General features: G+C 37.3%; 1 protein-coding gene across 2 annotated transcripts in view; it reads left to right on the top strand.

Moving 5' to 3' along the window:
• The window catches only part of LOC110678773, a 74,277-nt gene that overhangs the window by 43,278 nt on the left and 17,338 nt on the right, over positions 1-13,661 (top strand). Inside the window, exons 4-5 of one of the 2 annotated variants that reach the window (XM_021852112.1) lie at positions 2,178-2,235; positions 12,951-13,086. In XM_021852112.1, coding sequence (XP_021707804.1) covers positions 2,178-2,235; positions 12,951-13,086 — 194 coding nt within the window. Of the gene's footprint in view, positions 1-2,177; positions 2,236-5,935; positions 6,150-12,950; positions 13,087-13,661 lie in introns of those variants that run through there. The other variant, XM_021852120.1, reaches the window with a different exon arrangement.

Below are 13,661 nucleotides of genomic sequence, written 5' to 3'. Positions count from 1 at the left end.
TGCCGTAATCCTCTGCGAGATTCGAAGGGACTCGAGAGTGTCACTGATACTCGGACTACGCACATCACTCGCTCCATCGTCGCCTTGATCAATCTAATCAGTTTGTCCGGGAAACCGTATTCGTGCATAATCTGCCATAGCTGTTCTCGATCTAGAACGTGGTCGATTTGGTTCTCGGTTAGGTTATCGGGTGATCTCCAGGTGGTCTTATCCATAAGGATATCTTTGCGGGGGAAGAAGGTGAAGGTGCTTCGGGCACGAGAGGCTGCAAAGTTGACGCAGCGTTGGCCGTTGTCGTCAGATATGGCGTGCAGACGGTTCCGCCCGATCACCGGTCTGTATATCTCCTCTCGTCCTACCTGTGTGTTCATGTCGCCAACAACGATTTTCACGTCACGCGGCGAGCATCCGTCATAAATCTGCTCCAGCTGCGCGTAAAACGTCTCCTTCTCGTCGTCGGGTCTCCCTTCGTGTGGGCAGTGTACGTTGATGATGCTGTAGTTGAAGAAACGGCCTTTTATCCTCATCTTGCACATCCTTGCGTTGATCGGCTGCCACTCGATAACGCGTTGTCTCATCTTGCCCAACACTATGAAGCCAGTTCCTAGCTCATTTGTGGTGTCACAGCTTTTGTAGAAGGTAGCCGCTCGATGCCCGCTTTTCCACACCTTCTGTCCAGTCCAACAAAGTTCCTGCAGCGCTACGATATCGAAGTTACGGGGATGTAGTTCGTCATAGATTATCCTGTCGCAACCTGCGAAACCAAGGTACTTGCAGTTCCATGTTCCAAGTTTCCAACCGTAATCCTTGTTTCGTCGCGTGGGTCTTTGCCGATTGTTCCGGGTCGTATTATCTCCTATGTTATTCGCAATAAGGTTGTTTACGGGTGGCTTATTGGGCCTACGCCAACAATAAGGAAGCGTGAGGTAGGAACTTGTGAGGACCAAAGCTGTGTTGACGCACCTTCCTAGTTGTCGACTCACCATTTTACAGCCCCGACAGTTATAACAGCCCCGACAGTTATAACAGCCCCGCAAATGACTTAACCTAACTTAACCTAGATGTATAACGCATTCATCGTGGCAATAGAAGATTGCAACGAGTTTTGTCAAACATTATTAATAATTTGATTCGACATTCATTCTAATGTTTCAGTATTTGATATTCTTTGTAACTCATTTAGTACTTTATCAGGAAGGGAGCTTCAGGATCATTTTCAAAATTTTATTTTGAATCCTCTGCAGAGCTTTCTTCCTGGTATTACAACAGCTAGTCCATATTGGTACAGCATACAACATGGCTGGCCTGACAATTTGTTTGAATATCGAAAGTTTGTTCTTAAGATAAAGTTTTGATTTTCTATTGATTAAAAGACACGACACATTAATGCTTCCAGTGGATGATTTTCCTTTGAAGGAAGCACCACACTAGACAACGAACTAGTATGCATCGCCCAGTGGCACAGTCGAAATACATTCCTGGCGAAACATTTTCCGGACTCAAGCGGGAATCGAACCCACACTCCTAGACTCGATGCAGCTGAATGCTTGGTAACACTAATCGCACGGCCATGAAGCCCACAAATAATCAGGGGATAGAGACATTTTACATTTTTGTTACATTTGGCTTTAATGCCTTCAATGTGATTTTGAAAGTTATTTTTTTATCTAGCATGAGCCTTGGATACTTAACTTCATCTAACCAATTTATTGGTACCCCTATCATCGTGAAAACTTGAAGGTTTCAAATAAAGAGCTATTGGTTTATGTGGGAATATTATTAGTTGAGCTTTGTAAGTAAGTTGCTAAAAGAAAACTGAAAAGCGAATGACAAGTTTTAGAGTAATGACTGTTCAGGAATCTGTGAAACGCACATTTTTGGTACCATTTTCTGACAGTTCAATTTTGAAATCAAATTATCGCGATTGAAATTAAATCACTGTTTGAAATGGCCTTAGATATGTTTAACCTTCTAGTCACCGCGCTGCTGTTGTGAACAAAAAGCGAGGTTTTTTCAACAGTGTTGTACAAAATACAACAGCGCGACGACTGAAGTGTTAAAGTAGCGAAAATGTTTTTTTTATTGAAACTCCGCTCTTAAAGCTAATATGTTATCAACTACGCCACGTTGCTCCCTTGTTATATTTAATAATATTTTTTTTTATATATTACTTACAGGTTCCTAAAATGCTGGCTCCCAAGGCTCCTACCGCTTCTAAAAGCATCCAAAGACATGGTAAGTAGTGATTTCATGATTTTTGAATTTCTAGCAGATTCATGTTTCGTGAATTGTGAAGCTGAATTCGTGTTGCTATACTTGATAAAACTATTCATCCGCAGATGCTTCGTTCAAACATCTGGGGATGTGTAGCGTGTGGAAGAAATTAAAAATTCTCAACTGACATACACTGCCTGCCAAAAGTATGGAATAGCGTGACCAATTGTTACAACACAACAGCAACTAATGCTTACCGTAGATTTTACTGTTTGGGATGTTGAAATATTATAATTGGGTATTCCAATACTTGGTGGAGCTATTCCGTTGATTAATACCTATAAATAAATGAAAACCGAATTCAGTACTATTCCAGAGTAGTGTATGTCAATTCGTCAACTCGGGACTGATTTTCTCCAAGACATGAACGAAAAACTATCAAAGAAATTAATGTGGATCACTCGCCGATTGTTTCTGCAAGAATACTAAAATATGTGCGAGTAATGTTCGCTAATCTTACACTAATACTAATATACATTTCAAGCTATGAAAATGAACAGTCAATAAATTTATAAGACTTTGCCTTTTCCAAATTTAGTTCGCCTTATCACCAACATGTAATCAAAATACTAGGCTAATGGTAAACCGTTATGCTATTCATTTATCGACTACGGTTAGCGCGGGACGCTGTCTTGATCCAAGAGCTCCGTGCCATATTTAGGAGCAGCAGCTAAAATGAAACGCATCCGGTCATGTCGATCAGTTATTTATTCAAATTCTCTTCCAGCATGATGCCTCGAGTGTTTGGTGCTAAAGTTTATTTCTTTTACGGTCTCTCACCGTCTTCCGGTTTGGAAATCAATTCCGTTATAGACCAACTGCAAACTAGTGCTCAAACGATAGCTTGTTTTCTTTTGTTCGTAGTAAGTAATTAGTTTTGTTTGTTCTCCGCTAGTCAACTTCACATACGTTAATGTGAAGCTCTGTCAATAAAAAAATCGATTTATAAAGGTTATAACTGTAGCTACAAATTCGATAATTACATTTAAAAATTACGAAACTGCTTTAAAAAGCAGCACTTTACTTTGAATTTGTGCGTTCCTTCTTCCATAAAACCCAATGCTACTATCGTAAAGAGTATTTATAAGTAGACATGAATACGCTCCAGAGCAGCTTTAACAGATTTTTTGCAATTTCTCATCGTAATAGGCTGTTTTTCATCACGTCAATCTGTCATGAAACGGCCTACTCTCCTGCACTGAAGTATGCAGTGCGGGAATAGTAATTACGCTACTGAAATCAGTGCTGTAATAATTCATTACGCAACGCTTTCTCATTACGCAACTGTTTTGAATTTCGTTATGAATCATTACACAACAATTTTTCAGAAATTGTGAAATGATGGTGAATGCATTCGGATATAATTTCTGATACCCTCAAGTGGTCTTCTACGAAATTGCAAATAATATTATACGCAACTCGTTGCGGAACTCGGCAAGCCTCGTAGGATAAATTTACGACTTGTGCTGTAAAAATCATCATTCTGCAACTTGTTCCGTAAACTACTATTAGTCACGAAAGTACCTTGGTGTGCTTATCACGCCAATCTGTCATGAAACGGCCTACTTTCCTGCACTGAAGTATGCAGTGCGGTAATAGTCATTACCTAACTGAAACCAGTGCTGTAATGATTCATTACGCAACGCTTTCTCATTACGCAACTGTTTTGAGTTGCGTAATGAATCATCACACAACAATGTTTAAGAAATTGTAATATAGTGGTGAATGCATTCCGACATAATTTCTCATACCCTCAAGTGGTCTTCTACGAAATTGCAAAAAATGTTGTACGTAACTCGTTGCAGAACTCGATTTTTACAGCACTCGTCGTAATTATCCTACTCGGCAAGCCTCGTAGGATAAATTACGACTCGTGCTGTAAAAATCATCATTCTGCAACTTGTTCCGTAAACTACTATTAGTCACGAAAGTACCTTGGTGTGCTCCTTTGAAATGTTGTTGTTGAATTGTCAATTAGAGTAAAGTGGGGCAAAAGTTCGAGTGCGGCAAGAGTTTCGTTTGAAGATTTCTTTAAACAAATGTGATACATCTCATGGTGGTTTGAATGCTATTCAAAAGAGAGACTTTCACTCCAAATATTATAGAAATCGAATGATATTTAGAAAAGTGGACGTGAAAATTGTAATATCATGGAACAAAATAAAAATAAAACTTTATTCGATTTTTTCATAAGCGCGTTTTTAGACCTATCATAATGATAGTTTGAGGTGTTATATTTTTTGCATAAATGTTTGTAAATCATGTTTGACCCACAGGGTGGCAATTAGCGGGGAAAAATCCAGCGAGCTTTTGTCCCACACTAGAATCGAACACTTGCCGCACCAGTGGAAAATTTATTGCAAGGAAAATGGCAAGCAATTGTTCTTCAACTCATAAATAATTTTTGGTTACTGTTTAAATAACATGGTAAATTAAAATTATGTTAAGGATTTTTTGTCAACATTCTGGAAAGGAGAGAAATGTTAGAGAAAACTGGGAGTTTCTCAAGAATAAGGAATCCTTATAGTTCAAATCTCTTGAAATGTGTTCTGAAAGTTCACAAGGAACTTTTAAAGTAGGGATAAATCAAAGCCTTAGCATCATTTTCAGCAGCACGAATCTGGAGAACTAGACATCCTTTTAAACTGAAAACTTGATCGATTGGTCAATCGCATTTGTCTTTTATCTTGCTGGCAAGAGATTATTCTCTTCACGGCAAAAATGTAATCTTTTTTTTGTGTTGGTCATTACATTATGATAAACATTTCAAAGTAATGTATAGGTATCTATAGGTACCAGCTGCTTAAAATAAGTAAATTCAAACTAATCAATATTTTTCTGTAATATTGTTGTCCATTTACTTCATCTCTGTTTGTAAAATTTAATGATTGATATTCCGATCTTACCACACTTGCACTAGATATTAATCTCTTACGAAGGTCCCTTCAATATCAAGCAAGGCACAGTTTATTGCATAAACCATAATTTCAGAACCACTAGGGACAAGTAGGTAGAAGGCATAATCGTTTGTTTCATTGCCTACTTTGATGTCACCAATTGAGATAAGTAGAAAATTGTGGACAGCCACCGAATGTGGATCTGTCTGAATGGGATAAGATTAGCCGGCCTTCGAGTTACGAGATAATGCACTTTGTGTCATTTTTCGACGAAGGAAAATAAAATCTTTTTGATTTTGTTTTGTGCAAGCTTTGGCTTCTACGGAAGTTTGTACAGTGCTTGTTGTTTGTCTGCTTGGTATTTATATAACGAAAGGGTGATCCATGGAAAAAGATTTGAATACACTCCAGTACAAAACACATAATAGATTATCCTTACTTTCATAAGACAACGTGCGTAGAATAAATTAGAGCCTTGTACATACGTCCGATTAATCAATTATTCAATGCTGCCATCAATGGTTCGCTTAGCATTTTGGATTTTGATTGCACCGTTTCAAAACAGACAACAGGAAGAAAGAATAAACTTCAACGGCCATTTATGTCTCCAACGTTTTGCTTGTATGGCGCGAAGAAGAATATTATTATTGCGTTTTTTTTACTTCTCAGCAAGCCTTGCACATCGACATTCTCGTTAACGACGCCTACTTCGATGGCGACGGGCAAGGCAGGAACTGTCCAGTAAAAAGAAATCTATCGTTTGAAATGTTGGTGAAAATTGAACGTTTCTATTTTGCTTCCGATCGCTGCAACGTTAAGAAGCATCGCCTGCTTGGTTGATACTTGTATTGTTCTTTCGCATAATCTCGGTCGCGATCGCGCGATATCGTCTAAGTAGATCCGATAGTTTAGTCGCGCCTTCTGTTACGTGTGGTCGCCCAAAGTGCATGATGGAGAGCGATCATCTTGATCTTACAGGTGATTGGGTGATGAAGCTAATTATAGCACAGAAGTGCATCTTGTTCGAAGGATATTTTGTGTTTTAATCGTACACCGGCGTTGGATTGTGAAGTTATTGTGGTGAAGTAATATACCGGATGTGTCAATTAGTAAAGCTGATAGTGGGGGATTCTTTGTGATCGTAAAAAACATGTTGTCAAGCTTAGCTTGCTCATGTCTGAATCGTTACATGATAAATGGAACTGTGCGCTTGTATTTTATTTTGTTTCATTTAAATTGAGTTAATTTTAGCGATTTCATCGTTGGAAAACTGTTTACTTGTTTAGGAAGTTGGTGATTATAAAAGACCTTTTTTTGTGAGAATGCAATGTTATTTATTTAACCGAGAAAAGTATTTTAGTTGAAAACAGTAATTAGTGAACAAACATAAAATTAATTGGAGAAATCACATGAATGAATTTTAAATAGCATTGAATAATACAATATATTCACACGGTTTCTATGGAAGATATTTCCTAAAAAAAAGTATGTCTAAAACACTCACCAACAAACAGCTTTCCGATTTCATACGATGCTTAAACGAAAATGTTTTACCAAAGGGTTAGGTACAACTTCGATTTTATTATGTTTCTAGAGCTTATTTCAGAGTATTATCTATTTTTGGGTTAATTTTACAGAAAATTCATTGCGGAAAATGACCCGCGATAGATTTCACAGCGTAACAAAAATGACATTTTTGCGTGTCTCTAGAATCAAATTATGTGTCTTAAGGCCTGCACTAGAAAAAAAATGCACCAGACAAAAGTGTTCGCCAAAAATTTATTTCAAGCCGGATTTTTTTGAAAATTTCAGGGAATGAACTGATTGATACATATGGATTATGTTTCGGCATAATTACTTTATTAAATGTCCCTTCCTTCGCTGAAAGCCCGCACCCCTTATTGCATTTTGTGCAATGGTGGAGCCAACCTTTTTGGTCACTTTCATCCATGCTTTCTTCAATTCCAGCTCGTTTTCAAACACATTTTCTCTGTACAAATCCAACGTCGATCGCGCGTAAAGCCATGGTGCCAGATCCGGCTAAAATCTCCAGCCCCGGTATTTGCTGTGCGTCTGCCTTGATTCAAGGTAGGGATGGTACACAAATTATGTCTAGCTAAATTTCAACTTTTTTGACCCCCCCCCCTTTGTCACGTTTTTTGTATGAGTCTTCCGAAATATTTGTAAGGCTTGTCACACTTGGTTCGACCTCCCCCCTCGGAGCGTGACGTAATTTGTGCATGACTCCGTACGAAAAAAAACATGCTCACTATACTCGATTCATTGACATTTATGCCACCATCAAAGTAACCACACCGCCACCAATATGATTGTACCAATGAAGAAGGCACAAAAGATGATAAAGAAAACATACAACGATGCCCGTTTGTCGTTGGTGTTTTTGATCATCAGAAGCATAAGAGTGTCAGTTTTAGAAAATTAAAGATCAATGAAATTCAAATTAATTTAAAAAAATATGCAGTGATGATCACTAAGCGATTGAGTATCAGCAGGTTAAAAAGAAACAGACAATCTTGCGGCAAGCGCTTTGCCAATCTCTGTTGTGTTGTCAAGATGAGGATAAAAATAAATAAAAATCAACGAAGGTTCTATCCAGCAAGTGTCAATATAGGCGAGGGTTTCGATTGAGTATTTTCGTCCCTGGGCCTTGATGTAGGTTTCGTCATCCATAACCACACATTTCGGTTTCGTTAACCACTCTCGATACAGCTTACTTGCGCGGAATTCGGCCGCCGTGTTTTGTTGATCACGCCGGTTCGGTGCCTTCTGGACCGTGAAAACACGAAACCAAGCTCGTTTCATGGTTTGCTAAACGAACCAGGCGGAACACTTGGCCTTCAGAGCCGCGTCACGAATCGAAAGGTTCGAATTACGCTTGAAACAATCCAACACCTGCCGGGCCTTCACAGGGTCAGCTGACCGATTTTCTTCTACTTCAAGCCCGCCGCTCAGTCGTTTGGGATTCCTTAAAAGATTATACCATCCGAGAGACAGTTGTATAGGTGATTCCTAGTTGTCTTCCGATTAGAGTGTCCATTTCCCGGACGTTTTGGTCGTCCCGGGATTCGGGACAAAAATCTAAGCTTGTCCCGGGATTTCTAAATTTTTTTAGTAAAACTACTGTTTTGTTTGAAATGGAAGTACAAATTCAACAATACAATGATACTTGTTTAATTAACTATGACTCGTGGTTTACGGCTAACCGGAAGTTTAACAACTACCGAAAAACTAAACATTACATACCAATATTTTGCAATTGGATTAAATGGATAAATTGCTGTGAAATTTGCGAAAAAGTTTCACGTCTTTTCAGTGAGAATCAAACTCGGGGAACAGGGAGTCGTGAGTTCGATTCTCACTGAGAATCGCATTCGCAAATTTCACATCAATTTGTCAATTTAATCCAACTGCAAAATATAGGTATGTAATGTTTAGTTTTTCGATAGTTGTTAATGTTTTTTTTTTTAAATATACAGATAATGTATGTTTCTATTATAATATGTTACTTATAACATATAACATTTCATATATGACTTTCTTAGTCTGATGAAGTAACTTAGATAATAATCAAAACATAGTTTGATTGATTACAAGTTTGCTAGGATTTTTTTTCAAATTCTCTATAACACATATGAATGGAAGAATGGCAAAAAATTAAGTCATAATATTAAAGCAATTGCTTAAGACATTTGAAAAGTCATCAAAACTTTAGAGAACAAAAGAAACGATTAAAGATCATTAAAAGTATTGTAGAATATCATGCTAAAAGTTAATTACTGAAAAGTTCAGGTGTACTTTCAATTTTTTTTTCTTAGCCTAGGCTTATAAAAACGGCTAAAGGCTGCTTCTGACAAGAAAAGGAATCGCCTATCTCGATGCGTGGAACCTGAGACGAGACTCGCGGAGACAGTCTTCTTTTTCTGCGATTGCTGAGTTTTTTTTCTTATTCCATTCAGTGTTTACACCAATCTTGCGCAAGCCATTCAAGCTCTCACATGGCCAACTTATCAAAAAACTATTGCGTTTGCATCACACCGAAGCATAAACGGCATTTTGAGTGAAATTTCATGTCAGCAAACGTAGCAGACATTATAAATAACTTGTCTTGTGTTTAGATTCATCAACATCCTCGGAAAAACTGCTCCGCTGGCTGAGATTTTTAATAATAGTTTATTTAGAATACAATACTTTTCACTTTTTCAGCCGTAAAAACGACGGGCTGCATTTGACGTTTTGTGACAGCGGAATCGGGCTGCATATGACGTTGATATTTTTCCTCTTCGCTAGTCTCTCTCAGCGTGGAACATTTCTTCCCAAAAATCCCAAAGAAAATCGCATTTTTCTGATCGCAGTACGCAGTTGAGAAGAAATGTCATTTCAAATGGGGCTCTCTGTAGGAAATTTCTTGACCCATTCAGTCAAGGAATTTCTTTACTTTTCTTGAGCGAAACAGCATATTTAGTTTAATGTGGAGGAGAGGAGCATTAAAATTTTGCCATTAGACAAATAAAAATATGTGTTTCCTAATTGGTAAATTGGTCTTTTCATGAAAATAATTACTCGATTATTCTCTTTTTCATTATGCTTTTCTTTTTTATCAAATGATGCTTGATGATGAGGAAAAAAATCATTTATTTTTATTGAAATTTAGTGGTTTTTATCAAATTTTACATACATTTCGGGAATCCCGGGATTCCCGGGATGTCAGAACCTATATCCCGGGAAACGGGAAATCCCGAAAATTGTCCAATCCCGGGATTTTTATACCGGGATGTCCCGGGATGGACACTCTACTTCCGATCCATCTCATGCTCGCAGTCGGATTTTCCATGACGGTGCACAAAATTCTCCGGCGATTCTCTTCTTGTTTCGATACCATTTCATTAATTACTGAACCGATTGTTATGAAATTTTGCACATGGAAACAATACACTCCAATCTAGTTATACCCAGTTTTTCAACAATTTTCACCCACGGACGAAAAAGCTACACACGAATAAAAGTTGTGCATTTTTTTCGGGTACAGGCCTTAATAGATTTAGGGCTGCTGAATCTGATGCCATTTTCAGAAATATTCCAGTGTGTCACAATTTTGTCGCCAAGGTTGTGTAAGCACTGGTTTCATTGATGTTTACATGAATTTCAGAGTATGATTTATCGAACTTTTTAGTGATCTTACCCACCAAGCATGTAAAATACGACTTGAACTTTTATTTCGGCATTCTAGATTACCTTATGAGCCATAAAATTTTGAGCAACTGCAAAGGACATGGAGGTCTTTAATTTGTCTTTGATGTAATAGTTGAGTCGCCAGTGAACTGCATTTCTGCTCTGACATATTTGATAGATACTTTTTGAAATTTTAAAATAGTCGTAATAGTCATTACACAAATGAAATCAGTTATCATAATGACTATTACGTTTCGCTTTTACAATTTTGAGATATGTAATGAATTCTTACACAACAATTTTCAGAAAGTGCAAGATAATAATGAATGTATCCCGATATGATGTCTGAGGCTCTGAACTGGTCTTCTACGAAATTGCAAAAAAATGTTGTACGCAAGCATCGTTGGACAAATGTACGACTTGTGTAACTTCATCATTCTGCAACTTGTTGCGTAAACAACTTTTTTTGCAATTTCTCATCGAAATAGGTTGTTGTCCATCACGCATATCTTTCATGGAAAGGCCTCCTTCCTACATAATGCAGTTATGCAGTAAAAGTTGGGCGTCAATTTTTATATATAGACTAGTCTGCCGATAACTGCATATTTGTAACATTGGACAAAAATAGGCATTGAGTAAATGGGATACCATATATGCTTTTTATTGCAGTATGGGAGGAAACTAAAATTTATAAAAATCACTAAGAACTCAAAAGTGCTTATTTGAGGCTGAAATTTTGTACAACTCATATCGCATATCGGGTGAATAGAAAATAATTCTGATAGAAATTTCATTGCTATTACATTATGGAGCTCATATACAATCTCAATGTGACTGTTATGCGGTTACAATTGCCAATGTGACAAAACAACTTGGTATTTTTTTTTTTTCGAATTTTCTAGAACAATCTCACATATTTCAGTAAGTTGATCGAAAGTATTTATCATTTGATTAATCTTCCCGGTGTTAACTCGAAATAGTCAAAAATGTCGAATGTGACAAATATGCAGTTATGGGCAGTAGTGGGCCCAGAAAACTTCGTCTTGCCATCAAGTAGGCTGTAGTAAAACGACTTGTCCTCCCTAATACAAAATGACACATGAGGTTTCTCCCGTATCCCCGATGATTCCGGAAATTTGCCCAAACTTTTTCTTCGCACTATCACGTCGCATCCCTTGTTTGAAAAACCTACGTCAATCCGTTCATCCATTCTCAAGCCATTTCAGGACATACAAACACCACTCCATTTTTAATTATGTAGAAGATAGAAGGTAGAAGACTAGTGGCCCCAGCAAACTTCGCATTGCCATTAAGTAGGCCATTGTAAAACGTCATGTAATCCCCCATACAAAATGACACATTTTCTTCTCGCGTTTTCCCAATTATTTCGGAGACTTTCCCAAACATTTTCATCGCACTATCACGTTCTCAAGCCATTTCGTGACATACAAACATCACATTATTTTTAATTATAGAGAAGATAGATAGATCACAACATATGCATAATCCTCACTCTTAGAGCAATTGTAAAAACGTGTAATGTCACAAAAAAAACAATGTTCACTGTTATGCTGACCATGTTCCCATGTTTGACGTAACCACCAGCACTATCATTGCTGGAAAAATGTGTTTTGTGTTCCCAGCTACATTTTTGCATGTGTTATCAATTTCAATCAAATAATCTGTGCATTGATTAAAGATTGAAATTCAAAATTTGGCTTTGGAAGATTTTTGGTGTCATGCCATACTTTTGTCAACTGAAAACGCATAAATAATTTTATCTGTAGAAACAGTGTGTTTGATGAACGATTATATGGATTAATTGACGTAAACACTTGGTCACTCTCATAGCAACCTGGTTTATACGCTAAACTATTCGAACAAAACGATTTTTTTTGTTTGAATAAGTTGGTGTATGAGCTCACGTCAATCTGATTTCTTCTTATAACTAAAATATTTTTAAACAAATAAGCGCCGTTCGCATGTCCAACGAGTGTATTATCAGGTAAAGAATGCATGGCAATGAAAAATTGCATTTTGATTATATTGGCGCATACGTCGACTATGTGAATATAGGCAGTGTGTGAAACCATTAATAAAATAGTGTTTCTCGCATGCCATTACATCTGGCACACCCCTGGGGTAAATTTAATGCTTATTTTTAATTATTGTTTTCTGTAAACAAAAGTCTGGTAGTTTAACAAATTTTCTTCTACAGTTAACACATTGAATCGAAGAGCATGATAAACTGCTGATTAGTATAATTTATTGACACCTTTTTGACATCTCATCCTTTACAATAACAACGAAAGGATAATTTCTTATGTTGATTTTTCTTTCGTGAATAAACATAAGACAGATAAGATCTTGTGACCATATGGTGCGTTTGAACAGAATCAAGAAATGAAAAAAACACTGTCAGTTGAACTCCAGAGGGGAAAACGTTAGCACTGCAATTGTCATACATTCCTGTATACGGAGATACACAAGTACAAATAGATTTGTTCGCACCTTCAACGCAACTCATAAGATGAGTAAGATAATTAACTTGATTATTGTTCTTTTACTCTCTCTCTCTCATTCATCCAGGTGAAAGTCCTATGAGCGCTGTGGATGATATCCTGTTTGTCACATCGCGGCACAATGAGCAAGCCATGATGTGGGTGAATCATTTGAAGACGTGCTTCGATAAAATAACAAAACAGCGTGGCCGATTGCCATTCAAGTGAGTATGATGAGTAGGGCAAGAAGGTGTAGGCGTTCGGTAAAACGGAAGTTCAGTATAATAGGATAAGCAGGGGCAGATTAATTATTTCATCAGGAAAGGTTTCTCTGTACTGTGTGGTTTTTCGGTAGCAGTTCAAATTGTAGGCACTCCTCCGCTATTATAAACTTGAATCGAACATGAATGTTTTCATTACATACTTGATTCCATAAGGATAAAACATGACAAAACTTGAAAAACAATTCGTTAAATTGAAGTTACGCCCTTTTGATGGTATAAGTTAACACATTCAAATGATGTTTCATTAACAGTCATTATAAAATGAGTTACAGCATCAAAGCTTGGTTCAAAGTTTTTTTTTGAGTAGACATTCCTTACCTCTGAGCGATTTTTTTAATAATTGAACAACATCCTAAGATAATTTTTTTGTAGTACAGATATGACTCGATTTTGTCAGCCCCCGATTTTGGCACGCTTTTTGACCCGATTTTGTCTACCCCGATCCTTTTTTGCCCGATTTTGTCAGCCCTAAATTAATATACATACAGTGATACCTCCATGAGTCGATGTTCCAT

This window comes from Aedes aegypti, chromosome 1 (genome assembly GCF_002204515.2).
Source record: "Aedes aegypti strain LVP_AGWG chromosome 1, AaegL5.0 Primary Assembly, whole genome shotgun sequence".
NCBI classification, from domain to species: Eukaryota; Metazoa; Arthropoda; class Insecta; order Diptera; family Culicidae; genus Aedes; species Aedes aegypti.
The sequence above is the reverse complement of the archived record's forward strand: the minus strand, read 5'-3'. Positions and strand labels throughout refer to the sequence as shown.